The sequence below is a fragment of the Podarcis liolepis genome (genome assembly GCF_965112155.1).
Source record: "Podarcis liolepis genome assembly, chromosome: Z".
Lineage (NCBI taxonomy): Eukaryota > Metazoa > Chordata > Lepidosauria > Squamata > Lacertidae > Podarcis > Podarcis liolepis.
In genome coordinates, this window is record NC_139570.1 from 28,985,222 (window position 1) to 29,011,939 (window position 26,718).

Genomic DNA, 26,718 nt, shown 5'->3' on the forward strand with positions numbered 1-26,718 from the left:
CTCCTGTTCTTGATGGCTGACAGCTACTCATTCACAGCTGCTACTGCCCTGCACCCATGATATTTTAAATTTGTTCTAATACTATTCACAATATTATCTCCTTTCCTCCACAAGGGATCCTTCCGCACCCTACCATAATATTATTGCCACAGCAATCCCAAGAGGCAAGATTAGGCTGTGGGACAGCAACTGCCCAGTGTTACTCAGTGAGCTTCATGGCTAAGTGAAGATTTGAACCTGGTCCTACATTTGACTCTCTCAAAACTACACCACATATACCATGGATGACTAGATCAAAGCATGTTCTGGAAGTGACTTGAAAAGCAAATCAAGAGGGATGAGGCCAAATACACAGGAGGATCTTTTTTATGTAAGTGAAAAATGGTAAGCAAACCCAGATAACCAAGAGGTTTATAAAACTATATTTCTCCCCTAAAATGTCATTTTGTTTGAAGATAATAGCATAAATGGAGAGAATACTCAAAGACAAAATATATGAAAATTCTGGAGAACTACATAAGCTGGGGTTAATTCTGCAAGTCATTATTAATAGAAGGAAGCAGATACAAGTTCCTTTTGAGTAAAATCAAGATACATAAATGGATAATAAAGTCTATCCTACTTAATAACAATATGAAAAGTTAAAAACGTTAATGGCTCACCTTCACAGTTTCATAATTCAGCAGCGAGTCAATTGCAGCGTTACCTGCATCATTATCTGCTTTATTCATTTCTATCCTAAATTTAGTTCTGCAAGACAAAAGGTTTGCATATAGATTTGTTCTCACCACAGCTCTATAAACCAGCTAATCCTAACCAGTTAGGGAAAATGCCTTACCTCCATTGTGTAACTCCTATTGTGAATACTGTGTATGCTCCTAATGTCCCCAAGGTTACTAGTGCAAACTGTGCGCCACATTTATAATACTGAACAAGGAAAGAGAAAGAAGGGAGAATGTCAGTAATGGTTTTCTATCATTTTGGTTACAATGCCGACAGAGACAAATCTGTTTTGACAAGACGTACCATGAAATAAAAGGGAAATGATTCTGTAAAGATAAACCAGAAGCACAGTGGGATGACTGAAAGAAAAATAATGATATGGCTAATCCATCTCCTTAATACAACAGCCTTCCCCATTCTGGTGCCCTCTAGCTGTTTGGGACTACAGCTCCATGTATAGTTCCAGTGAACATAGGTATATGATGCTTGGGTTGATGGGTGAAGTAAGCCAAAAGATATGGAGGGCACCAGGCATTAGGCTGGGGCAGACAATGTGCTGAACTGCATTTGAGGCAGTTGAAAGGTCCAAATGTGCATAGTACAAACTTATGGTCATTTCTGCAGCCATGCATGTACTCCAATATACACAGATGCATTTTGCACATGAGCTGCTCTATTCAGATTTTTTGCTTCAATGATATGGATGTGTGAAGGGACACACCTAAGCTGTCAACTGCTCAATGCAAAAGCTGTTTCAGATGCATGTGCTTTGTAGTAACATGTCAGAACAGACTCCTATGAGAGGGTGGACTTTCCTTCCTTGAAGGTTTTTAAGCAGAGGCTGGATGGCCACCTGTCATGTGTGATCTAGTTGAGATTCCTGCATTGCAGGCGGGTGGACTAGATGACCCTTAGGGTCCCTTCTAACTCTGCAATTCTGTGAATGAAATATGATATCTGATTTCTAGGGAATGCACTGTGTACTTTCTCAACTACTGTCTTTATGTTCCAGGTCTGATATTTAGCAGAAAAACCTCTAGAGCTATTCAGGTAAAAGTGTGGCCATCTGAAGGAGAGTTGTTTTGCATGAGAAACTTGGGCCTGGTCCTCTACACCAAGACTGCACATCAGGAGGTGGGCCAACTTTGTCCTGACAGAGGTTCCAATTTGGCCAACAGGACTGTCTTCCCCAAATTATGCCTAACTATCTCAATACCCAACGCTTGCCAATTTAGTGCTTATCACATTCAAATGATCAACAAAGTTGCTGCTATAAGAGAGCATCACTGTATGTACATCAATAAAAGTGACAATTACTGTTGCTTCTGGTAAGCAATACATACCAAAATTCCACTAACGAGTGCCACTTCGAACAAGGTGGGGCCCAAATTGAATACTATGGCACTGAGCACAAAACTGATGCCTCTTGTTCCTCTGTCAATGGCTTTTGATAATGCTCCAGTCTGCCGGCTCAGGTGGAAACTCAAGTCCAGGTTGTGCAGGTGGAGGAAGACATTCTTTGCTATCCTTCGGATTGAGTTTTGGGCTACTTTTCCAAATACAGCATTTCTAGCCTCATTAAATAAAGCAGACCCAGCTCGTGAGATGCCATCTGGTTTAAAAAAACAAAAACTATTAAGATGCATATATTGCTGCTCCTCAATAAGTCCGTAATAGATGGAACATTTTATTTCACATATTTGCCAGTGTTACTTACTAGATCAAAAGTTCAATCGTTTTAAAATCCACACTTCATTTGCTGACTTTAACAAGCCCAAAAAATGAATTGCTATTATGGTAGATTCCTGCTATAACCATTGTTTTAGTATTGAACTGGTATTTATTAAATAAATAAATAAATAACAAGTTACAGGAACTGGTAGTGAACAAAGTGGGGGGGGGGCGGACTTCCAGATGCTTAGCGGAGTTAGTATGAAAAGGTCACGTTTGTTAATGTTCCAAAACCTTCCCAAAGAAAGTCAGCACCTGTCAACAGATTAAAGCATCACACTTACATCCAATCAGAACAGCTGTTGCCATGGTTGCCACAGTATTTGGTGCATCATTCAGGTTCAGAACATTTCCAGACATCTGGTTGAGGTTGTCTACTGCATATTTAAACATGAAGGGAACGACTATATTCATGGCCTAAAAAGCACAAAACATAGCAATTATGCAAGATGTACTAAAATGTTTATTTATAAAGTATAAATATTTCCCCTGAATTAGCTGCAATTATGGTATTTTGCTATTAACTACTTAGAAGGATGGCTCTACAGATTTCAGGGGTATGGGCACTGCAATAAGAGGTCTGCAACCCCAATGCAGAAAAGCTACCTTCCCACTGGCTTGTTATAAAAATCAGTTTTCATCTCAACTAAACAGTTCATTGAGAATGTGCTTCAGTTCATTTGGGGGGCTCATTAAAGTGATGGCAAGACTGGGAAACACAAAGCAGAAAGACTCAGCATATATTTATAGGGCCATTAAGCTATGAAGAGTTATCAGAGGCAGTTCAGAGCATTTCAGCTGGAAATATTTATAGAGTACGATGCAATTGCCCATCTTGACAGGATAACATTGGGCAGGCTGGACAGAAATCCAAGCACTTCTGTCCCCAACCTCAGCAGTACATAAATGAGATTCATTCAAGAAAATTGCACACAAGGAGGATCTAGATCTTTCATTATAGAAGATGTGCCTAAAGTTGAGTTATCTGAGCAGTTTTATCTGCAAAGCTGTCACAGTGAGCATAGTCCAGCACACGGAACACCTTTGTGCATTATTGTGTAATGTCATAATGTGATGAGCAATGTCTTATTTCTGCTGCAGCTAAAGGTACAAGCTGACAAATGCTTGCAGCTTATTAAAAACATCACCCATGATGGCTCTATCCAAATTTGAATCAAGCAATTTGTTGGCTCCATCATGCAAAGGAATAAAAATTACTATGCCTCTCTACCTAACTCACACCCAAATTCTTGCTTGCAGTTGCAGGAACATGGCTGCATCTGACTGAATTTTGACTACAGCTGACACTATTTCTTGAACTATTAATACTATGAACTGCAAAAGTCAACTACTACAAGGCTAGAAAATGGTCTTCCTTAAGATCACAGTTGCTCTTCTATTATATTATGACGCCTATTCCTCAGTCATTATATTGTGCACAAGGATACACCACTTGCTTGAATGATTTGTGTGGGTTCATCAATACCAACAGTTTATAAACTGTTTTTTTACCAATGACTTATTTTGCTCAATACCAAATCCTATATTCCAGGTTGGTTTGCTTTCAATGAACAGCAAAAGAGGAATACAAGATGGACCGCCGGAAGAATGGCATTGCAAAGTTCTGGAGCCATAATTGAAAAGGGTCTAAACATAGTAAATATTAATCTAACGTCAGAAAATAACGGAACATGGAGAATAGCTTCCTTAGTAGATCTCACTGCTTCTAAGGACAGAGTTATTGTCCTCTTCTCTCTCTACTCCTCCTCACCCCTGAAAACTGCATCCCATCTGCTTCACTGCTTTGCAACCATTTGGCATGAATCAGGTGTCCCACACCACTGCTGCCTGAAGTCTAGCTCTGCCTTTAGGCACTAACCTAAATCAGAATTATGCAAACCCCTGAAGAATTCACAGACTTGAGATTCCATGACTGCAAATCACAGTCAATAGGGAACAAACAAAACTGGTTGTTATGGCTGGAAAATAATTTCACAGATACAAAGCTCCAAAGAATTGAGGGTGTGTTAAATAGATTTTAAAGCTTTAAGGAAAGACACTGCTCTGGAATGTTAATTTCAAAATATGCCCTTCAGATAAACAAAAACACAAGTTGACCAACTCCCTTTGGTGTTACTTGCCTAGAAACTCAATTTTCATCCATCCTTTTAGTTTTAATAACCACAATGCTGCTCCATCTGTGTTACATTGTGATGACCATCATTTAGAGGACATAACACAGCTTTTCCTAGGGGAGCCTATTCAGTAGAAATGAAATTTATTCTAATGCAGATTGCCTTGATTTGCTGCAGATTCCCTTGAAGTCCCTCTGCAGCCATTCTACTTTTCAAAAGCAGGCTACATGGTATTATTTGAGCTACACTTGGAATAGCTGAAGTTCTATTTCTAAAGCTAAGAGGCTGTAGCCTCCTTCAAACCTCTATCTCAACCTGCAATTAAATTAATTGGCACCACTCTACGGCTTTGCAAGAGAATTTCTCCACCCTCCAATATAGCCCTAAGTATTTAAGTGAAGTTTAAAAATGGTCTCTCTCAATCCCAGAGGGTAAAAACATGAATCAGAAGAAGGCAGCATGTTATTAAATCTCATTCACAACCAGTTTTGTGTTCTCATCATCTTCTCCCCACCAGTCCTGTTCAAAACAAAATTGCTAGTTCCACCATCTCTTACCCTCAGAGTGAAAGATTAGATCAGACTTCCACAACCTGGTGCCCTCCAGATGTTTTGGAACACAACTCCCCAGCCAGCATAGAGAGAGCATCAGGTTAGGGAAGGCTGAATTAGATACTAAAATAAGTCATGGCTAGAATTCTGAGCCATGCTTTGCCAAAAAGTCCTTGAATGTACCCAGTGAGATTTTTTAAAAATGCTATTTCTTCTTCAAACAGCAATTCTTGACTGCTGCCCAGACCATAATAGAAATTGCTTTTGAAACACCCCTGCAGTTTGGGAGAAAACATGTTCTTATTCAAGAAATAAAAGATTAAGGTCTCCTCAAGCAAGCAAAAGCAATGATGTTCTTTGGACATCAGCTGGTGCTTATATATGGAGACTATCAAGTTTTCTAGAATGAATCCTAATGCTCCTATACTGGACCCTAAACAGATACAGAATGCTGTAGTTAAAGTTTTTAGTGCAGATCTTAGAGATAAAGAAACAAATTATGACATAAATTATACATCTAGATAAATAACAGATGAAAAATGAACCTAAACTCTATCCCTCTGAGGTACTTCAGGGCTTTCATTTCTGGACCACGTGAATAAAAATGCAAAATGGCTCACATTCTTCTCATTGCTTACTTGTGGGTAAGCAGTTGCATGGTAATGGCTGTTACATTATTAAAATGTCAAATACTGTTTCTTAGGTACTGCTCTGAAGTGAGTACACACATGCAGGTGAAGTATGGAGTCTTTCTGACACTTGTGATATCTTAAGAGCTATGATGCGTTATAAAGGTGTCCAGCAGAAGCCTCCATCAGCATATAGCTCTCCTGCAGAAAGTTGTACTTGAGCAACAATTTACATATGATTCTTGAGTCCCATCCTCAATCATTGTTTGCTATGGGGTACAGGAGAAGTAGGGAGTCCTTTGTATAAGCACCTAGATTGTTAGGTGAAAATAAATCACTTGAGTAACAATTTGCATATAACACTTGATTTTTAGGTATTTCCTGTTCATTCCAGCACAATAGATGCACCCACATTTGTTTTATCCAACATGGCCTCTCTTTCATTTTGGTCTTCACTTAAAACACGTTGGTATCAATTCAACAAATACCTATCATGCATGGAGACCCAAGGTTTTTAAGCCCATTTTTCCAGCAGAATGTTTAAACCTCAAGGAAAGTTTAACATTTGGTTTGCTAGTATGTAGGATGCAGGGGAAGAAGCAGATGGAGCAAACAAATTTTGCAAGTCTAGCTGCATACAAGCATTGGTACATTTGTCTGGGACCTGATGCACTGATGCTATAAAGCAAACCTGGCCTGTCTTACTGGTACAATGAAGGTGTAATGTTCCCAACCCTTAATGGATTAGGCTGCAGGACTGCCAGCTCCCTCTATTCTATATATATGGATCCCATTGTCCATGATCAAGGCAAAGGCAAACAGGGACTTGCTGTTAACTAGGGCTAGAAGTATAAGGACATCACAAGGCTTGGTGTAGGGAGAAGAGAAAGAAGAGTCTGGAATACATGAACCCAGAGGACTACTTCTGTACCACCTGTGGCAACATAAGAGACTACTCTGAGCTCCTTGAAGGATGGGGCAGGTTGAAAGTGTAAAAACTGTACAAATGCAAGTACAGTGGTACCTTGAGTTACAAACGCCTCAGGTTACAAACGCTTCAGGTTACAAACTCTGCTAACCTGGAAGAGTTACCTCGAGTTGAGAACTTTGCCCCAGGATGAGAACGGAAATCATGTGCCAGAGGCGCAGCGGCAGCAAGAGGCCCCATTAGCAACAGCACACCTCTAGTTAAGAACAGTTTCAGGTTAAGAATGGACCTCCAGAACGAATTAAGTTTGTAACTAGAGGTACCACTTTACCAGGAGAAGGGCATGTCTAGGAGTTGCAGTACAAATTGCTGTTAGATCACTACTACTAAAGACAGCTAGATGGGTGGGAAGTAGGAGATAAGCAGAGTTTTTTTTCCTTATTGGAATCTAGTCCTAATAGAATGTGGGGAGGTGGTGGTGGGGAGAAGCTAGTAGACCCAAAGGGTTCATATGGCTGATACCACATTGGCATATCCCTTGTTGCTTATACAGGTAAGAGGTACTCACAAAGCAGGCGGATCATCCATGTTAAGTTCCCATGGCTTTACACATGCATGCTTTGCACAGCCAGTTCCCCTTTCAAATGTACAATATTAACAGTCAGCAGCAACATAGATACTGTGAAAGATATGCCTGATTCATAAGTAATGGATGTTCAGCCCAAGAGTAAAAGGGCAAAAGTGACTGCAAATGTGACAGGAGGTGACAGCAGCTCATCAAACCCACAAATTTAATCCAGCTGCTATGGATACATACAGCTTGATCCACAACTCAGTTAAAATGAAGGGCTTAAGCCAATTTAGACTACCAGTGTCATCTCTGCTTAATTCCAAGTGCTGCAGTCTTAACTATACTGTGAATTAGGCTGTCACTATAAGAATAAGAATAAAGTTGCACCAGGCAAAAAAGAAAAGAAACCCTCTTGCACCTAGCAAGTTGGAGCATCAGAGCCATATGTCCTGGCTTGTCCACTGATCTGCTGCAGGTCAATGACTCACAGAAGATGGCTATCATTGACCATGAGTTGAAAACGCTAAACACTGACATTGCTGTTCCACAGAAGACCAGAGTTAGTTTGAATGGCAGCCTCTGAGAGAAGAACTACACCATTTCTGGTGAGGGCATCCAAAAGAATCACGTATTAATGGTGTAGGCTTTGCAGTAAGGAACTCCCTTCTGTCTGTGATAGAACCACTGATGGAGGGCTCAGAATGCTTGCTTTCCCTCCACCTCTCAACTACCTCTGGCTCGCTAACATCTACAGCATCTATGCTCCAACTATGTGCTCTGACATACAAACCACGGACCAGTTCTATGAGAAACTAGACAGGATGTCAGGAGATAGCCTAGAGACAGAGAGTTGGGTAGAGTATCCATTGCAGTGATCAGAGGAGGAATGACCACTGAGGGGCACAGACAGAAGAAATGCCATGGTGCATCTGCATCAGCACAATTAGACGCCTTCATCTGCCCCAGCTGCAACAAAACATGCCTCTCCTGTATCAATCTCTACAGCCTTCTAACAGCTTGACTTTACCCCCAAAGGTACACTCCTCTGTCTGCTGAGACAGGCAGATGCCAACAACTATGGATACATAGACATTGATCCATAACTCAGCTAAAATAAAGGGCTTAAACCAATTGAGACTACCAGTGTCATCTCTGCTTTCCAAGTGTTACCTATACTGTGAATTGGGCTGTCACTATTGTCAGGAATCAGAATAGAATTTTGGGGACATGACAGTTTATAGATAAATGTCTAAAATTGTACCTCTTAGGGACTTCCCGACAACCACAACACATCCATTTTTATATATGGCAAATGTCATGGTAGAACTGTGGAAATCTCATTACCGAACACCCACACAAAGCGTACACCACCTGCCCATCCCTTTCCCCCTGCCATTATATCCATGGCTGTTGCTACTCCAATGAAGTTTTTATTCCTTTTTCAAAAGCACTGTATACTGGTATTTAAGCACATAGTAATATTTTAATTAAAAAGGCTTAGTGGATAGTCCCTAAATCCTTATCCTGATGAAATAGATCCCCACATCCTCCTAGCCCTAAGGAAAAGCAGCCCATTCCAATCCTAGCAGCAGACACTCTGATGAAGGGGATTTCTTTTTCAAGATGGAAGTTCTGCACACCGGCACTGGAGCACATGGTGATATTTAAATTTTTTAAAAAATGAAGAATAAACTGATATGTCTCCCCCCCAATCCCATTTTAGAGAAGCCTCTTTACTACAGAACTGATAAGGGCCCTCTCCAAGAAGTCCAGGGTGGGTGTGTACAATTGGGTAGGTTAAAAAAAGGGGGGGTCTGATTATACAAACTTGCCAACCCTTAAAAATTGTTTTAAATCAGCATGTTCTAAGGAACAGGTCAGCTGGGGGTAAAGAAACAAGAATACAGCAATGTGGAAGGAACATTGCTTGAATTCTCAGAAGCAGCTGTTCTATACAATATTAACCATACATCAATCTGCAACAAGATCCAATTTAATTCCGAATTTGTTGAATTTTCCAGGACCGACCTGGATGGTGTGTCTGAATAATATGAGTATTTATATTATTCTCGAAAGGCATTTGGTATTACAGCAATCAATCCCTGTTCAGCCATGAACCCCACTGGGTGACCTTGGGCCAGTCCCAGTCTCTCAGCCCTAACCTACCTCATAGGGTTCTTGTGAGGATACAAGGGGGAGGAAGAGAACTATGTACGCCACCTTGAGCTCCTTGGAGAAATAAATGCAATAATTGAAACATTTCTTGAACGCCAATAAGCACTATAAAGTAGAATGAACACACTTTGCAAAAGGTTTACAGTCTACGTAAGAGGCAAAAGGATAGTGGGAAAGAGTGGGAAGATGGTGGGAAGGAATTATTATTTGGCACTTTTGGAATATGGTCCCCCACAAGGATCCCATCTTGTCACCTGTGCCATTTAATATTTTCATGAAACCACTGAGAGAGTCCAGAATTTGCTCTGGATGCTTATGTCAGGTCTAGACAGTTGTGCCAGTTACACTTGTTCCTAGAAAGACCATGATGAAACATGCCTTAGTTCAATCTTCACTGGATTATTGCTTTTCCTGTCAGTTTCTAAATACAGTTCAAAAGTGATGACTATTACTTTTAAAGCCCTAAACAACTTAGACCTAGAAATACCTAATGGACTATCTCCTACAAATGTTTTTATTGTTGTAACTGTTATAACCCATGCTGGGAACTTTGGCTGAAGGGCAAATGTAATAGTAATAGTAGTAATAGTAATAATGAATCTGCCTGTTCATTATGAGTTACTAAAGAGGCTCTTCTGAATGGCCTGTTGGAAGGTGGTAGGAACAGGAGTGAGAGCCCTTTTTTGTGACCATTCCTGTGCTATGGACCTCCCTACCTAGAAAGGCTCACCTTGGCTCCTCTCCAATGGTTTTCTGCTGCCTTTCAAAAACTTTCCTTTTTCAGTGGGTTTGGCTCTGTAGAAGTCATTTTGTTGAACCACCAGTTTTTTATTTTATTTTATTGCTGTACCATATTAGCTTACTATATTCTTTTGTTGAGATGTTACTTATTTTGTTGTGAGCTGCCTTGAGAAGATTTGTGCAAATGGAAAGGCAAAACTATCAAGCTTTTAAATAAAAATAATAATATTTTTTAAAATGTTACTGGGCTAGAAGGGGCCCTTTTTGCATGAGCCAAAGTGCTCTTTGAATCTTAGCCAAAATATCTGAAGAGGAGCCACACAAAACTAGCCTTGAAGGCAGGCAGCTATCATGCTAAACGTACTGAGAACAAAAATGCTGCCTGCTCCACTCCTGTTCAGCTAAAATAAAATTGAAACAAGTGTGTCTTACAAGTGCTCTCTTTTAATCATCTCTGTGTCTCCTCCTTGCAGCCTCCTCCCTTCTTTCCTAGCAAAGCAAACCTGCTGAATGTAGATAAGAGGGTACTTGATTCAACCTGGTTTAGACTGAAGGTTATTTTTCACTAACATAGGCTTTCCTCCCTGTGACAGGGAATTTAACACAACTGCAAATCCATTTCTGCATCTTGAATCAAAGCTGCCCCATGTACAATCTTGAGCCACTGGATTTGAATGCAAAGTTGTAACTGGTGGGCTCATAAGTAGTCCCTTAGGCAAAAAAATATGAATATGAAGAGGGGGAGAAAATGCCTGCTCTTAATTCTTGCAGGACAGCCACTGAATACAATATATCTACATTGTTCTGGCATATTTTATTTATTTTATTTATTTCTATATTTCCACTTGCAAAGGGGTTATGGTAGAGTGAACCGACATTTATCCTATGGAACATTACAATAAGATTTACTAAATGCCACCAAGATTAATATGCAATCCTGAAATCTAGCTTCAATGTCAGTTAGTGATAGCCTTTGTGAAGGAAAGCTCTACAGCAAAAGATGGTCTTCAAAAGATGTCAAAAATGCCAACAAAAAGATCTATCTGAAGACTGCTTTCACTTGGAAAACACAATGATACTAACATATCAATTGATTTGTTCAGAGTACACCAATATGCAGAGAAGTTACATATTCACTGTGCCACCATAAACTCATGCAAATGGGGGATTGTAATTGCCCAGGGAAGCGATGACTTTCAGTTCCAGGTGAACAGCTTACCATAAAGAAGCAGTCCCTACATGTCCATCCAGTTAAATAACTCCAAAAAGGCCACAGAATTACACACATCCTTACACCAGGTGCTACCCCTGCCTTGATCAACAATGGTCCCAGTTGAGGCCAATCGTGGTTTGGTAAACTGCAGCGAAGGCAGGCAAAGTTTGTGCATCAGAATGCAGAAGCAGGAGGGATGGAGCATCCAGTCTTGCTTTACAATGGTAAGGCATCTGTAAGTGTATCATGAGCTCAAGCCTTCAACATCTTCATCAGAAGTATTTAGCCCATTAATGGAAAAGTACTGCAGGTACTCAAGGCCTGTCACGAAGACTGTGATGAAATGTCAGAAAATGCTACCTTTTTAGGATACAGAGGCCGAGACATTTAAGAGTTCTTTAAAAGCGTTTTTAAAATTGCTCACAAAATCCAAATGAACTGATTTAAGCCAGTCTTTCTTTCTTTCTTTCTTTCCCAGTTTCTGCACTTATTGTAAAGGCTTTTCACCCCGTTTCAAACTGATGAAAAAGCTCTTACCTTTGCACCTGCTAAAAATCCTAGTGATATGGCAACTCTGGCACGTAGGTCAGGCCTATCTTTGGGCCACACGTAGGAAAGCATTGCTTTGATTATTTTTCCACTTTGTAATTCTTTCATCTAAAGAGAGAAAACATTATGTTGCAGAAGACAAATCAAATGATGGTTGCAAAATCTCAACCCAGAGATATACTTCCCTTCTTCAAATGGATATTCAGAATAGCTGGGAATTCTTTCAAGGGGTATACAGGAATGTCACACTTAAGACCAAGAAAATTGTTCTAGATGGCTTAATAGTGTGCAAAATGCCACCACTCCTTTTTAGCAGAATGGCTCTGAAGTTGGGTAATCATGCATTATGAGGCTGTTTAACAGCCAACTGAAGCGCTATAGTATAGCTTCTGTGTTATTCCATATTTTAAAGCTCAAACCAATAAATCACAGCTCATTTCTTATTTTACGAGCCTTTCTAAAGCCAGGTAAATTTGAAAGATAGCCAAGATTTTTTTAGGTTCAAGTATAAAAGCCAAAAACAACTTTCTATTTGTATTCCCAAGCTAATGCTATACGTCATAAAATTGTGCATCATTTCAAACCCTTGCTATATATATTCCTTCACCATAAAATCATAATCCTACAGCAACAATGAGAAGTAGGGATCTGTACAGATGTAACACTAGCTGCCCAGTCACCAGGCTTTAGTGATCAGGCTGCAGGATCATATGCTACTCCCTCATATTGCACATAAAGTAGGGGGCATTCAAAAACTAACTTTTAGAATCTAGGATTAATCCTGGGTTCTGAAAGCTAGTATTTAAATGCTCCAGGTTTGTATAAACAAAAAATTATTATTTAGACATTATAATCAAGGATCAGAAACAATTTGGGAGATGAGGATCAGGCATCAGTGGTGTAGCTAGCCGCTTGGGTGCTGGGTGCAGCGCACACATCCTGCAGCCGGGGGCAGGGCAAGCTGCGTGGAACCTCTCCATTGTCTCCCCCCTCAGCCGTAGGGTGGCTGAGGGAGAGGCGGAGGGCAGACACAAGTCCCATGCTGCTGTTCGAGGCAGCGGGAGCCTGCAGGCACCCAAGCCACCACATCACTCCCAAGAGAGAAGCGTGGCTCGGGCACACTGCAGGCCCCACGGTAAGTGCCACCCTCCGCGGTGTGGCGGCCAGTGCCAGCCACATTTCGTTACGTTTCTTGACAGAACTAAAAAGTTTCATGAGCCCATTTTTTTAAAAAAAATTAAGTCATAGTTTTTGTCACCCCCCTCAGTGACGACACCTGGGGTGGCCTGCACTCACCGCATCCTCCTTCCTCTGCCACTGTCAGGCATGTAACCTAATCCTGATCTCTTAATCAGTGTTACTGGCCAGCTAGCATTACAGAATCATAGAATTGTAGTTAGAATGGTCTTCAAGGGACATGTAGTCCGACCATCTGCACTGCAAATGTCCCAGCTAAATAATCCCTGACAGAATACAGCTGGACTGGTCCAAAGACAGCAATTAAAAGCCAGACTATCCAGATGAACCTCTGGGCAGGTTATGTCTGTACTACTACCAAATCATAGCTAGAAACCACAATCAGATTTCCAAACTGAACCTTGGATTTACTATAGTTGTGCAGAGGCAACCCACACCAAAGCAAAAAGAGATGGAGAACACCTGGGTGAGAATTCAGGCAGAAGAGAAGCACACAAGCCTATGGAGGGCTCCCCAGTGGGCGACGTTATACCTACATCAAGCCAGTGATGGGTTGATAATAGCTAGCAAAAACATCTGATCAGCCATGCCCCACTTGCATTATTCTCTCTTCATTTCAGTAAAAAATTAGGGCAATGTTGGATGTTGCACTTGTGCTTCTTTTGTGTGCTATCTGCTTTTTTGGTTGAACTGGATATCACATGGTTTCAAAGTGGAGTGCTTAGGAATATGTGATTTTTGAGTGTGTAAATGTTATTTGTATGTATTCTGTCAGTGATTTCTTTCTTCAATATCAAGGGGGGAATCTTACTTTTGATATAATACTGCCAAGTTGCATTCAAGACTGTGACATTATTAAAGTAAATGAATAAAATGCATATATAGAAGCAAAAAAGAATTCAGATTCCTTTTCTGTTGCTGTTTTCTCCCATAACCCACCCTGTCCCCACCAAGGGTTAAGATACACTTAAAATTGTTGACAATCTAAAGTATTTGAGAGCAGAACCCGTTATAAGTACCTTTCACACATCCTTCAGAGGGTACATATTCTCTGTTGACAACTTATAAGCCTCAAGTTGGTAAAAAATAATTTTCTGCTTATCACTCACTCTAAAGAGAAGAGCAATAGCATACACAGAAATCCTTCCCTTTTAGGCAGACACAACGTCACATTTTAAAGCAGGGAGAAGAGATGTTTGAGCACCATTAATGGTTTGGAAGGAAATGGAAACGTCCAGTTAATACGACAGCTACTTGTTCAAATTAGATATTGCTACTGGCTCATCACAGAGGAATGCTGTTTGAAAGAACCGGGAGGAGACAACAGTGACAAACCCAAGGAATTGAACCTGACTGGTTACAAAGCAACAGAAAACACAGAAAGCAGTTGCAAAGCAGCAAGTGGATTGCCATGAACTATTAAAAAGGGCAAAGGGAAGATCAAGGAAAAGAAGGTGCAAAAAAATTATTTACAGCAAAGGTCCAGATTAACTAATCAGAATACAGAAGCAGAAATAAATTAAATGCAAGTGTAAAAATGGTTAAAAGGTACATGAATCTGTTACAAGTGGCTTCCACACAAAACAACCTTTTAACCAGAGTTATGCTTCATTTCATGCATTCTTGTGTCCAAATTGTGGCTTCACATCATGGTTTGTTGCCAGGTAACAAACTATTGTTAGGCTGCTGGGCTAAGTTTGGATGTTCAAGCAAATCACACTATAGCTAAAGAAACCATAGCTTAACATTACATAAGGATCAGATCAGTTAGCTGCCTGGAAGGTATACTGTCTAGCAGAAATAAATATTACAAATAAAAAAAATAACCCCATGTTCCTGAGGACCAGGAGTGCTCTGATATAGCTGAGGATGCAAGGAAAGTGGAAGAGGCATCACACTCTCTATTTCTCACTTTCTCATAAGGAATGTTGATGTTTACATAGTCAAAATGTCATGACCCACCCAGCAGAGGGTGGAACCGTCACATTTTTGGGAAAGGGTCTGAAGCACCTCATCATATAACTGTTAGAACCTAAAACTAAGGTACTTTCGAGAATGTATAACTTGCTGTTAAAATGGAATACTCAGGATGAAACGGTCAAATCAGCTATGATTAAATGGGTGCAAGACATTGGTTATAATATTATGTTTGCTGACTGGGAACGGTTATGGACCACCGGTGTGAGGTTTACGGCATGCAATGCCTTAAAAGAAAACATTATGAAAATGATATATAGGTGGTACATGACCCCAGTCAAGCTTGCAAAAGTATATCATTTGCCTGATAATGAATGTTGGAAATGTAAGGAAACTGAAGGAACATTCTTTCACCTTTGGTGGACATGCCCAAAGGTTAAGGCCTTCTGGGAGATGATCTATAATGAACTAAAAAAGGTATTTAAATATACCTTCCTTAAGAAACCAGAGGCCTTCCTCCTGGGCATTGTCGGCCAAATGGTGCCAAAGAAGGACAGAACCTTTTTTATGTATGCGACAACAGCAACAAGAATACTCATCGCAAAGTACTGGAAGACACAAGATTTACCCACCCTGGAAGAATGGCAGATGCAAGTGATAGACTACATGGAATTGGCAGAAATGACTGACAGAATTCGAGACCTGGGAGAAGAGTCAGTGGAAGAGGACTGGAAGAAGTTTAAAGACTATTTGCAAAAACATTGTAAAATATCGGAGTGTTAAAATGTTAAAATGTTGGAATGTTAAAATGATGCAAGATATGAAGACAATGTGGCATTGGTGACATAGGTAAAAGGAGTAGGTAACAAAAGTTTCAAAAGACAAGGGTGAAATAAAAAATTAGATTACATTGTGTCAAATGTAAACATAAGGATATAAAAGGAAGATTTGGAGACACATTGGGTTGGAATCTATAATATAGATCAAGATTTGAAAGAGGGTAAGATATTTGCTGAATATGGTTGTGTAAAAACAACCATACAAAAAAGGGAGATGCGAGGAAGTCAGGAAGAAGGGTTATGAAAATAACAAGTAAAAAATTTGATTCTTATGTCTTTTTTATCTTCTCTTTTTTCTCTTTTTTCCTTATATTTTTTAGGTTTTCTCTTTTTTCCTTTTTAATGTATTTTAATGTATTTTTCTGTTTTATTTTGTGTGTGAAGGTTTCTTTTACTGTGTAAAATCTCAATAAATATCTTTTTAAAAAAGAAGAAGCACCTCATCATAGAATTATGGAACTGTAGATTTGGAAGGGACCACAAGGGTCATCTAGTCCAACCCCCTGCAATGCAGGAATCTTTTGCCCAATGTGGGCCTCAAACCCACAACCCTGAGATTAAAAGTTTCATGCTCTACTGACTAAGCTTAAAATTATTTATGGTAAGAGTGGTTTAGCAAATAAACTTGATGGAACATTTTGAGAAACTGCTAGAAGTTTTCTGTTCTCCAAGAAAAGTTAAAAGTTGTGCTATACTGTGGAGTTATACAGAAACAAATGGGCTGAGCAATATTTACCCCTTCCTTTGGATCTGAATGGAGTCCTCCACCTGCATGTCCATGCCAGCATGTTCTTTTATCAGTCTGAGACCATCCTTGAAGATTCTGTGTGAGGAAGAATACACTGAACAATGACTTCAACCATTTTTTAAAAACTTAACTTAAGTTGAGCTTTATTTAGCTTCTATTGCATCAAAGAGGCTTGGCTGGTGAAGCACATGACAACGCAGGAGAACAGGGTATTAGAACTACCCTAAACATATTTGCTTATAGCTGCTTTATACATTAAGTATTTCCCTTGTAGAAAACATTTCCATTTTGCAGCAAGCATGAAACTTGTTTGCAGATTGGGATGGGAGCCACAATTCTTTCTAGGCAAATTTCTGGGGTCATACACCAGTGACAGGAGGAGCCAGAGGAAAAGTGAGCAGAGAAACAAATCTAAATTTCTGCTTTGTATAGTAGCCTAGTTTCTTCACAAACATGACCTATCTACCCTCCATCAAGACAAGCAACAAGCATTATCAAATACAAGGGCGTTATCAAAGTTCAAGGACACATTGCAGTCATGCCCCCACCCCCCAAAAATCAAGAAGGGAATATGAAGCATAGTTGGTGCAGTGGGGGGGGGGGGCTAAGGAGGGAGGTGGCCTGGAGAGTGTGCCAAGGATCAAACAGAAAGGGATGGAGAGCTGTATTTTGCCTCCCTGGGCCTGAGATTTCCCACCATTGTAGTACATCAACACATAAAGCAATTACTCGCATGTATTTTATTTGAACACCCATGAGGTGTTTAACCTCAAGGCTGCTTACAAATGTTTCAGATCTTAAGTAGTATAATTAAAAACAGAGTAAAGGAATAGTAATAATCCAAACAGCACCTAAAATATAAATATAATAAAAGCCCTATGAAATAATACAGGAATTATTCTGAGCAGCATCAGCATTCTTCAGAGAACCAAGTATCCTCTGAAAGAAATACCCTGAACTCCAATTGGTGAAAATTAATAATATAGTTTTAGTGCTTTTGACCAAAGACCACTGCAGCTTTCCAAAGAAAATAAATTTCAGAACTACAAACTCTAAAAATGTATCATAACTGAAGCTTGATGAACTAGTATCACAGAGTTTTTTTACTCCAGGTCTTTTCAAGTAAAGAGAGAAATGCTACATTTAGAATCTCCTTTTTCAAGGTGCAACTAGGCTTTAAACAAAATGCTTAACATCTCTATTATGCCAGAACAGCAAGAGCAATTTGGCAAGCATCGTAACAACCATGTAAGGGCACTTATACAGACCTTAAGAAATGCTTACAAGTGCTCTAGAAAACATTAATTCACAGCATTTCATTGCAGAAAACATCATTGATTCTGCTTTGAAGAAGGGACCTAGGTGGTTATAGTGAAAGAAACACTATAAAGGAAAATACAGTGGTGCCCCGCAAGACGAATGCCTTGCAAGACGGAAAACTCACTAGACGAAAGAGTTTTCCGTTTTGGAGGTGCTTCGCAAAATGAATTTCCTATGGGAAATAGGATCTCCTATGGGAATAGAATCTCCTATGGGAAAATGTCTTGCGAGTTCCTGCGGGGTTTTTTTCCCCTTCCCCCCCTTTTTCCAAGCCGCTAAGCCGCTTATCAGCTGATCCGATAAGCCGCTAAAAGCCGCTAAAAGCCGCTAATAGCGCTAATCCGCTAATCCGTCAATGGGCTTGCTTCGCAAGACGAAAAAACCTCTAGACGAAGAGAATCACAGAACGGATTCTTTTCGTCTTGCGAGGCACCACTGTATAGCAACATGTCTTGAATAAATATTCAGTCAGAGATCCCAGGTCACATAATATTTGGAAATACCAAACCTAGGCTGAGTTAATGCTTTTTGAAAGCTTTAAATATGCATTTCAGTATTTGTACTTCTTTAAAACCACTCCCAACTGTAATTCTTAGGATTGGGGGTGGGGTGGTAAATACATCTCAAATTCTAAAATCCATGTTCTATGGTCCAATTTGGGCTACAAATCTGTGTTCCAGGGTATTTGTTCCATGTAGGTACTGTAAACACTTGATAGTAGTAGTAATATTGTTATTAGAAGGCTTTATTATTTACTGGATTTATATACTGTCATTTTGCCAAGGCACTCTAGGTGCTTTGCAATTCTACAATGTACAACTTTCCCACTCACTCTGAAGCAAGCCCAAACACACACAAAGAACTCCCTCTCCCAGCCTGCCTCTTTCCTTCTCACAGGGCAGAATGGTGTGTCCCCCTGTGAGGGGAGAGGACACTCTCAATGGCACAGCCCTGATGGTGTCTCATGGTGTTTAGCAGCAGTATGAAAATGCCATGATCATGTAGAAACAGAAGAAACATTCGTAGATTTAAAAATGCTCAGAAAATGAGCATCGCTATAATGTAGCTATGAGACCCCAATATTAAAGGCTACCAGTAAGTTTAGATAAGTAGCTACCATTTACAACATGCTATTTCTTCCATCATTTCATTTTTAAAGGATTTTTAGTTGTTGTTTTTTACTTTGTGAAGTAGGTAAAATGAAGCATTAGATTGTAACTCCTCTATATATTGTTTCATGTGGAAGTAAGACACAAGGCCAATCATTACTCCATTTGTTTTAGTCGACAGCTCAGGTTTGAAGGACAATATGACAAAGTGGAGATATGCAAATGCATTTCAGAACAAACTGAATTTTGACCACAGAAATACATTAGAATTTTAATCATATGTTTCTTCTCTGAATAATCAATGTAAAAAAGAAAGAGAATGAGAGCAAGAAATGCTCATTGGTTTGCTTCACCTTTAGTAGAGCTTGCCTGGCAAGCCTCTTTATGAGCCACCACAATCTCTCTCAAAACTATCTTCATCCAATCCCTGTATATAGGGAAGAAGGTTATGTTTCCAACTATTTGCCCATATGATCTTGACTAACGAAAGTAGACAGAACAGGAGTTACTTGTGCTGACAGCGAGTGACAGTGGCCTGCATTAAGAATACTTTGAGATCATTGTTTATGGGCAGCCCGGTGTTGTTCCACATTTGGAAAGTATCTAGTTGCCATAAAAGTTTGTGCCACTGGACATTTATACAAGATGTGGAAAGAGATGCAGAGCTGTCCACATTTCTCATAATTTTTCATTGTTTTGTGTATAGAGCCTAAGCAATTTGATGGTGCTTGTCATCTTGCATGGGGAATTTCAAATTCTGTTCCACTTATCTGTTTCCTGGGTCAGTGTCCTGGGCAAACACATAAAAAGGAACACTAGCGGTGGGCATGGTTAGTATCAGTTGATAGATTTTGGAAAGAAAGCCTTTTGGATTTAAGGAAAGTTCAGGGTAGTTTGGGAACTGCTAGACTCTCTAAAGCTTAGGTATGTACTCTCAGCTTGGGGTAGAATCATAGAATTGCAGAGTTGGAAATGACCCAAAAGATTCATCTAGTTCAACACCCTGCAAAGCAGGCATCACCCAATCATGGTGGTGCTATTTGGGCAACAGTCCTCTGCCCACCTGTGATACCCAGCAACTGGTATTCAGAGGCATACTGCCTCTGACAGTGGAGGTAGAACATAGTTGTTGTGGCTAGTAGCCACTGATAGCCTTGTCCTCCATGAATTTGTCTAATTCTTTTTTAAAGCTATCCAGTTGGTGGCCATAACTGCCTCCTGTTGGTTTGTGTTCCATAGTTTTAACTATGTGCTGTATGAAGTACTTCCTTTTATCTGTTATGAATCTTCCAACATTCAGCTTCATTGGATGTCCACGAATGCGAGTGTCATGAAAGAGGGAGAAAAGCTTTCCTTTATCCAGTTTCTCTGTGACATGCATAATTTTATAAACTTCTGTCATATCACTTCTAATCTGATTTTTCTCTAAACCATAAAGACCCAAATTCTGCAACCCTTCCTCATAGGGTGTTGTTCAATTTCCTTGATCATGTTTGTTGCCCTTTATTGAGCCTTTTCCATCTCTATGGTATCCTTTTTGAGGTGAGATGAAAAGAACTATACACTGTATTCCAGAGAGGGTAGCACCATAGATATGCATAATTGTATTAATGACTGTATAATATATTGGGATCATGTACAATATACTAGCATAAATAATGAACTAGACAAGGGCCAATAAAATTGGTACTCAATCCAGATAAAGACAAAAATACTGCTGCTGGGTGGTTTGTCTAGTTGAAACTGCACTTCCCCTGAAGCTTGTGGATGTTTATAAAATCCAATTACATTCCTGGAGGCCCATATGGCCTCTACGGCATGTAGTAAGCTTTCACCAGTTAGGACTCTTACGTAAACTGCAGCCCTTCCTAGACAGAAACAGGTTAGCCAGTTACTCAAACTCTGGTAATGCTCCAGGTTAGACTACTGTAATTTACACTACATGGGACTGCCTTTGAAGACTATTTGAAATTTCAGTTAGTTCAAAATACAGTGGTACCTTGGTTTGCATACATTTTGGATTACAAACACATCAAACCCGGAAGTGCATGTCCCGGTTTGCAACCTTTTTTTTATTACAACCCTTTTTTTTTTATTACAAACAAATTTTGGGGGGAGGCCTCATTGGCGAAAGCACGCCTTGGGTTACAACCTGTTTTGGTTTACAAACAGACCTCTGGAGTGGATTGTGGTTGTAAACCAAGGCTGTGACAGTGAGTGGGAACATGCCTTGCCGAAATTCCTCCATAAGATCCTAGCCTATTTCCAATCACAAATGGAAGGGCTAGTGCAGGGGTCAGCAAACTTTTTCAGCAAGGGACTGGTCCACTGTCCCTCAGACCTTTTGGGGGGCCGGACTATATTTTCTTGGTGGGGGGGAATGAATGAATTCCTATGCCCCACAAAAAATGCAGAGGTGCATTTTAAATAAAAGCACATATTCTACTCATGTAAAAACACCAGGCAGGCCCCACAAATATTGATGCCTTTTAAATAAAAGGCAGAGATGCCTTTTAAATAAAAGGACACATTCTACTAATGTAAAAACACACTGGTTCCCGGACCCGTCTGTAAGCCGGATTTAGAAGGCAATTGGGCCGGATCTGGCCCCCGGGCCTTGGTTTGCCTACTCATGGGCTAGTAGTATGGGACCTGAATAACTGAAGGATTGCCCATTTCAACATTAGCCTGCCCGTTTACATGAGTTATGCTCAGAAGCTCTTATTTGGTTGTCTCAGCTGCCTGAGGTGAGATGGGTAGAGGCAGGGACTTCTCAGTTGTGGTGCCTGTTTAAGGAATATTTTCCCCAATGAATACTTTTTGGCACCTATTATTAATATAATGTTCCTGGTGCATGTGCAGAATGAAAGAAGAACAGTCCCTAACCAATGAATAGGATTCTTCTTCTTAAGTTATAAGATAAAAGTTATGCAGATTAAGCAAAATGTATGGCATACATCAGAAGATGGTCTAGGCAGGTTGTTTTTTTTCTTCACTAACAGAAGAGCTCAATCCTACCTTTGCAGCATCCAATAGTTGTCTTGAATACGATCTCCCTGAACTTTGCCATGGGAGTTGATTTAATATTGGTGGAATCTGAAAAGGATAAAAGAGACTCTGGTACATAAGAGCACAAAGTCCATGAACAGATAATACTCCAAGCATTTCATGTGTACATCCTAGCACACTTAAAGACCATTTGCTTCTGGAAAGGAACAAAAGAATATATGAAGACTACTGACTGGGGAGCAGGTGTAAAATAAAATGCGTCTAACTATTAAAATGCTAAATGGCAATGAACCTTCCCCTTCTTTCACTTGTATTTCCACCAGGCTTGTGTTCTTTTGTGTTCTGGAAGGCCAAGTCTCTTCCAACTTAATCTGTCCTTCCCCATATACCATGTGAATTTAATTTTTTAAAATAACACATTTGTTCAGAGCATATTTTCATGCTCTTGTACTTGCTATGATCTATATACAAAACCCAGGCTAGGGATTTTGACTCCCAGGTCTGGTTTGCGCATCTCATTAAACCACAGTGCATATAAACCACAAGAGGGGAGAGAGCTCTTTCACTTGGGTCCTGCTCGTGGCTTCCCATTGGGGCATCTGGTTGTCCACCGTGAGAACAGGGTGCTGGACAATGGCTATGTCCTATTTGCACGGTCAGAGACAGCAATATTTCTGAATACCAGTTGCTAGAAACCGCAGGAGAGGTAAGACCTGTTTGTGGGTTTCTCATAATGGGCATCTGCTTAGCCTCTTCGAAAACAGGATGCTGGACTAGATGAGCCTTTGCTTTGATCCAGCAAACACTTACCTTCTTGTGTGCTGACAGATGCTTCACTCCTTCCCCACTACTGCTGCTAGGGAAAAAACCATGGTCTGGCTTGTCATGTAGTCCAAACCCAGGCTAATGATTTGTGTTCTCCAAACAAACCATAAATAGTAAGCCAAGAGCAAACCTTGACTTCTACTTGACCAGTCAGACAACAGCTTGTCCCCCAGTAGCAGCATGCTGCTCTTTCATGCTCTGGTTAATGTGGTATGTGAACAAGGACATAGAGGACTTGTCTCAAGGTAGTTCCTCGTCAGTTCTTTAAAAAGGCTAGCAGGTAAGACCCTAAGAAAAACCAACTATATTGATCTCTCCCTGATGAAGGGTAGAAAAACACCCAAGAGGAAAAAACAAACAAGCGCCATCCCCTTTGCATTACTGGAAATAACAATATAAAAATGTATAATAGTCATAAGAACTTTGCTTTTGTTCTTTTAATTATATCTGGGGGTTTTCCAATCAAACACACTGAATTTCCACTCCCTCTGAATTTTCTTTGTTTCTTGGGTGTTTGTGCTCAAAATTTGGGTTATCAACAAATATATGGATTTTCTGCTGAACAGCATGGATTACATTGTTAGCAGATGTCCTTGTTACCTCACTGTAGGGCCGTTGTTCATTATCCTTGACCAGTAAATACCCCTCTTACATGCTTATTTTACACACATTTCCTGGCAAGTCCCATCAATCCTTGTGGTAGTTTCTAAAGTGTAATGGGTTTAGGGTCAGGGGATGGTAGCCAGTTGTCATATTAACCTCATATAACCCAGGGATTCTCAAACTGACCTTAACCTATGACTGCGGGCATGATCACAGAACAATCATTTTTCATATATATCATATTCCACATAAGATGACATGTTGTTAACCATGCTGCTGTCTGCATTTCAGAACCCTGGTCCAGTTCACATTTTTCAGATGATGCAACTGTGTCAAATATGTTCTAGCAGAAAAGCTATGGTGTGTAATGTGTCCTTTCTTTATTTCTTTTACTGTGGCTCATAACTCTATTGTAAGAGATATTTACATTGCTTAAAGACAGTATTATTTTGACAAACCCAGGCTACCTTGCTCCCTAATCTATTATCCTCAAAGAGCATACAAACTGAAGACAAACCAGACAAAACATTTTAAATACAGTGGTACCTCAATTTTCCAACATTATCTGTTCCAGAGTTCTGAGTTCTGAAACATTTGAAAACCAAAAACTCAAAATGGAACCCTCAAAACGGAAAACTCAGTATGGAAGCCGTGTTTCATGTTCAACTTCCGAGGCACGTTCAGAAACGGAAGCATTTATTTCTGGGTTTATGGTGTCCGAAAACTGAAATGTTTGTCAATGGAGATGCTCGAAAACCGAGGTACCACTGTATTTTAAGCATGAATGTCTGCAAAATGAAAGTTAAACAGGGCTGGAAAGCACTTAAATTTGTATTTAATTGTTTATTGGTTGAATATATGAGAATAACTTACTACATATTTTTCCCCACACTTGTCAAAAGCACTGAAGAATCCTTCTACACAAGCACTAAATGTAAATGAAGTTGTTCTAATGTATATGATCTACTAATGTGGGACCTATACTCCAAAGGTCTCAGACACTGTATTGTGTGTGCCTGTTGTGCCCGAATTTATTTATTTATTATAAGCTTGCCAACGAAGTTCTGCCAAAGTGATCCCAAAGTGTACACTGTTTGACCATGCTATTACTTTTTGTGGAAACGTCCCTGGAAAATATGAAGGACAGACTGCATAATATATATGCTCCTGCTATGCCTCTGATCTACTTTCAATTCCTTGAACGTGGCAGTATTTAATATGACAGTAAACACACAGATGATGAAAATTGTATTCACCGCATTTTTGCTCCATAGGGCGCACCGGACCATAGGGAGCACCTAGTTTTTAGGGGGGGGGAAATCAAGAAAATAGATGTGGGGATCCGTTTTGCAAGACAAGGCTAGGGTTAGGGGGGCTGAAGCGACGGAGCCCCAGACCAACCAGACATCTTCCTTCCAAATCGGGTTGACAAAACCAAGCGCTGCTTTGCAAGCGACACAATGTATGTCTGCACTGATCTTTTTGCTGTCTTAAGTCATGTTTGTGTGTGAAAATCATCCCCAGTGCAGCAGCCAGAATTTGGGGCTGCAAAGAGGAAGGAAACAGACCATGTGGGGAGCGGGATTTAAATCCACACTCACGTGCTTAAACCCCACCCCCCGTAAAAGCTGCTAATAAAATCCCCTAGCATTGAGTGGGTTGGACTAGACGACCCTTGGGACCCCTTCCAACTCTACAATTCTATGATCGAAGTCGGACATCTATGATTCTATGCTTCCCCTGTGGCTGCTTCAAAGTTTTAAAAAAAGAAAGTTGGGAGATCCCATTGCGGCTATTCCGCATCTGCTTTCCCGGCTGCCTTCGCTGCCTCCCCCTGCAAAAAAGGGGCCGCTTCTTCTCCAGGAACCCCCCTCCCCCAGCAGGCAGGGGCAACGTGTTTTGCCGTGTCCCTCGTCTCACCCCCCACCTCCGCCTCGCCTTTCAGGTTCCCTCGCTCCCTCTCCCAGCCGTTTCTGCGGTGGGTGCTGGCGGGGCTTTCCGCCGTTCCTTGGAAGAGCAATCCCCCCATGGCGGCGATGGAGAGGGGCGGTGGGAGCGTGCGTCTACGTCGTCGGCAGGTGGAAGGGAAGCGGCCTCACCGCCTTTAAATGGCATTGCTTGTCATCTGAGCATGCTCCTGTGTGGGCAGGCGAGAGAGAGAGCGTGGCATGGGGACACCAGCGGAGCGCGTGCATCTTTCTGCCAGTCGCCGCCACCAGCAGGATTTACCCTCCTCCCCAGCTCGCTTTTTCGGCTGCGAAGCGGCAGAAGCCACCCTCTCGCCCCACCTCCGGTGGCTTTCCCGCCTTTTTCGCCCGGGTCTCCCTCGCATTAGAGATAAACGCCTCAAGGCAGCGAAGAATAAGCAGCAGCACAAAGCGAGACCCAAGCACAAGGAGCTCTTCGGGGTGCTGGTTTTCTGGCGCGCGCGCGCTCTTTCTTGACGTTCCCTTTTTTGCTGCTTTTCTCTTTTCCCCGCTTGATGGCTGCCGCCACCGCCAACCCTACGGAGCTGATGGGCATCTGCTCGAGCTACCAGGCGGTGATGCCACACTTCGTCTGCATAGCCAAGGAGTTCCCTCAGCCCACCCAGATGGCCAAGCTGCCTCGGGGCAAGCTGCGCAGACCCCGCCAGTCGTGCTTCAAGACGCAGCTCTCCCGGCTTCAGCAAAAGGAACCCGAAGCCTTTGGAGCGCAGCCCAAGTTCCCACTGCGCTCCAAAGGCTTCAGGCGGCTATCCCTGAAGCCTGGAAAGCGAGAGGGGTCGGTGCTCACCGACCCCTCTCACTCTCCATTCGCTCCATAGGATGCACACACATTTCCCCTTCATTTTTGGAGGGGAAAAAGTGTGTCTTATAGAGCGAAAAATATGGTAGATTAATTTGTTTTTCTGCACACTTTGGCCAAAACAGATTTAAGGACATATTCTTATATTCATATAATCTTTCAATATTTCAAGTATTATAGCTACTTTGGAGAGAAAAATAGGCACACCTATTTATCTTAGTTCAGTGCCTATTGTTTCAACTGTCCTATTTAAAATAAGTTAATTAGCTAAAAACTATGTTAGTTTACTTGAACATATTCTAAAAGTTCATCATTTTTTTATTTGGATAAAGATTAACCAGTGGTGAGGTAGCAGAGAGCAAATATAAATGATCATAAAACTAGAAAGGCTACAAGAAATAATACTATGTGGCCAAGT

At 40.8% G+C, this 26,718-nt stretch overlaps 1 protein-coding gene across 1 annotated transcript in view; it reads right to left on the reverse strand.

Moving 5' to 3' along the window:
- ABCB7 (ATP binding cassette subfamily B member 7) overlaps positions 1-26,718 on the reverse strand; it is a 53,333-nt gene that overhangs the window by 18,232 nt on the left and 8,383 nt on the right. The window contains exons 2-8 of the mRNA XM_083485104.1: positions 22,095-22,172; positions 16,636-16,722; positions 11,935-12,054; positions 2,739-2,871; positions 2,067-2,335; positions 839-927; positions 663-750 (exon numbers count right to left, since the gene is read on the reverse strand). Of these exons, the coding sequence (XP_083341230.1) occupies positions 663-750; positions 839-927; positions 2,067-2,335; positions 2,739-2,871; positions 11,935-12,054; positions 16,636-16,722; positions 22,095-22,172 (864 nt within the window). The remainder of the gene's footprint in view (positions 1-662; positions 751-838; positions 928-2,066; positions 2,336-2,738; positions 2,872-11,934; positions 12,055-16,635; positions 16,723-22,094; positions 22,173-26,718) is intronic.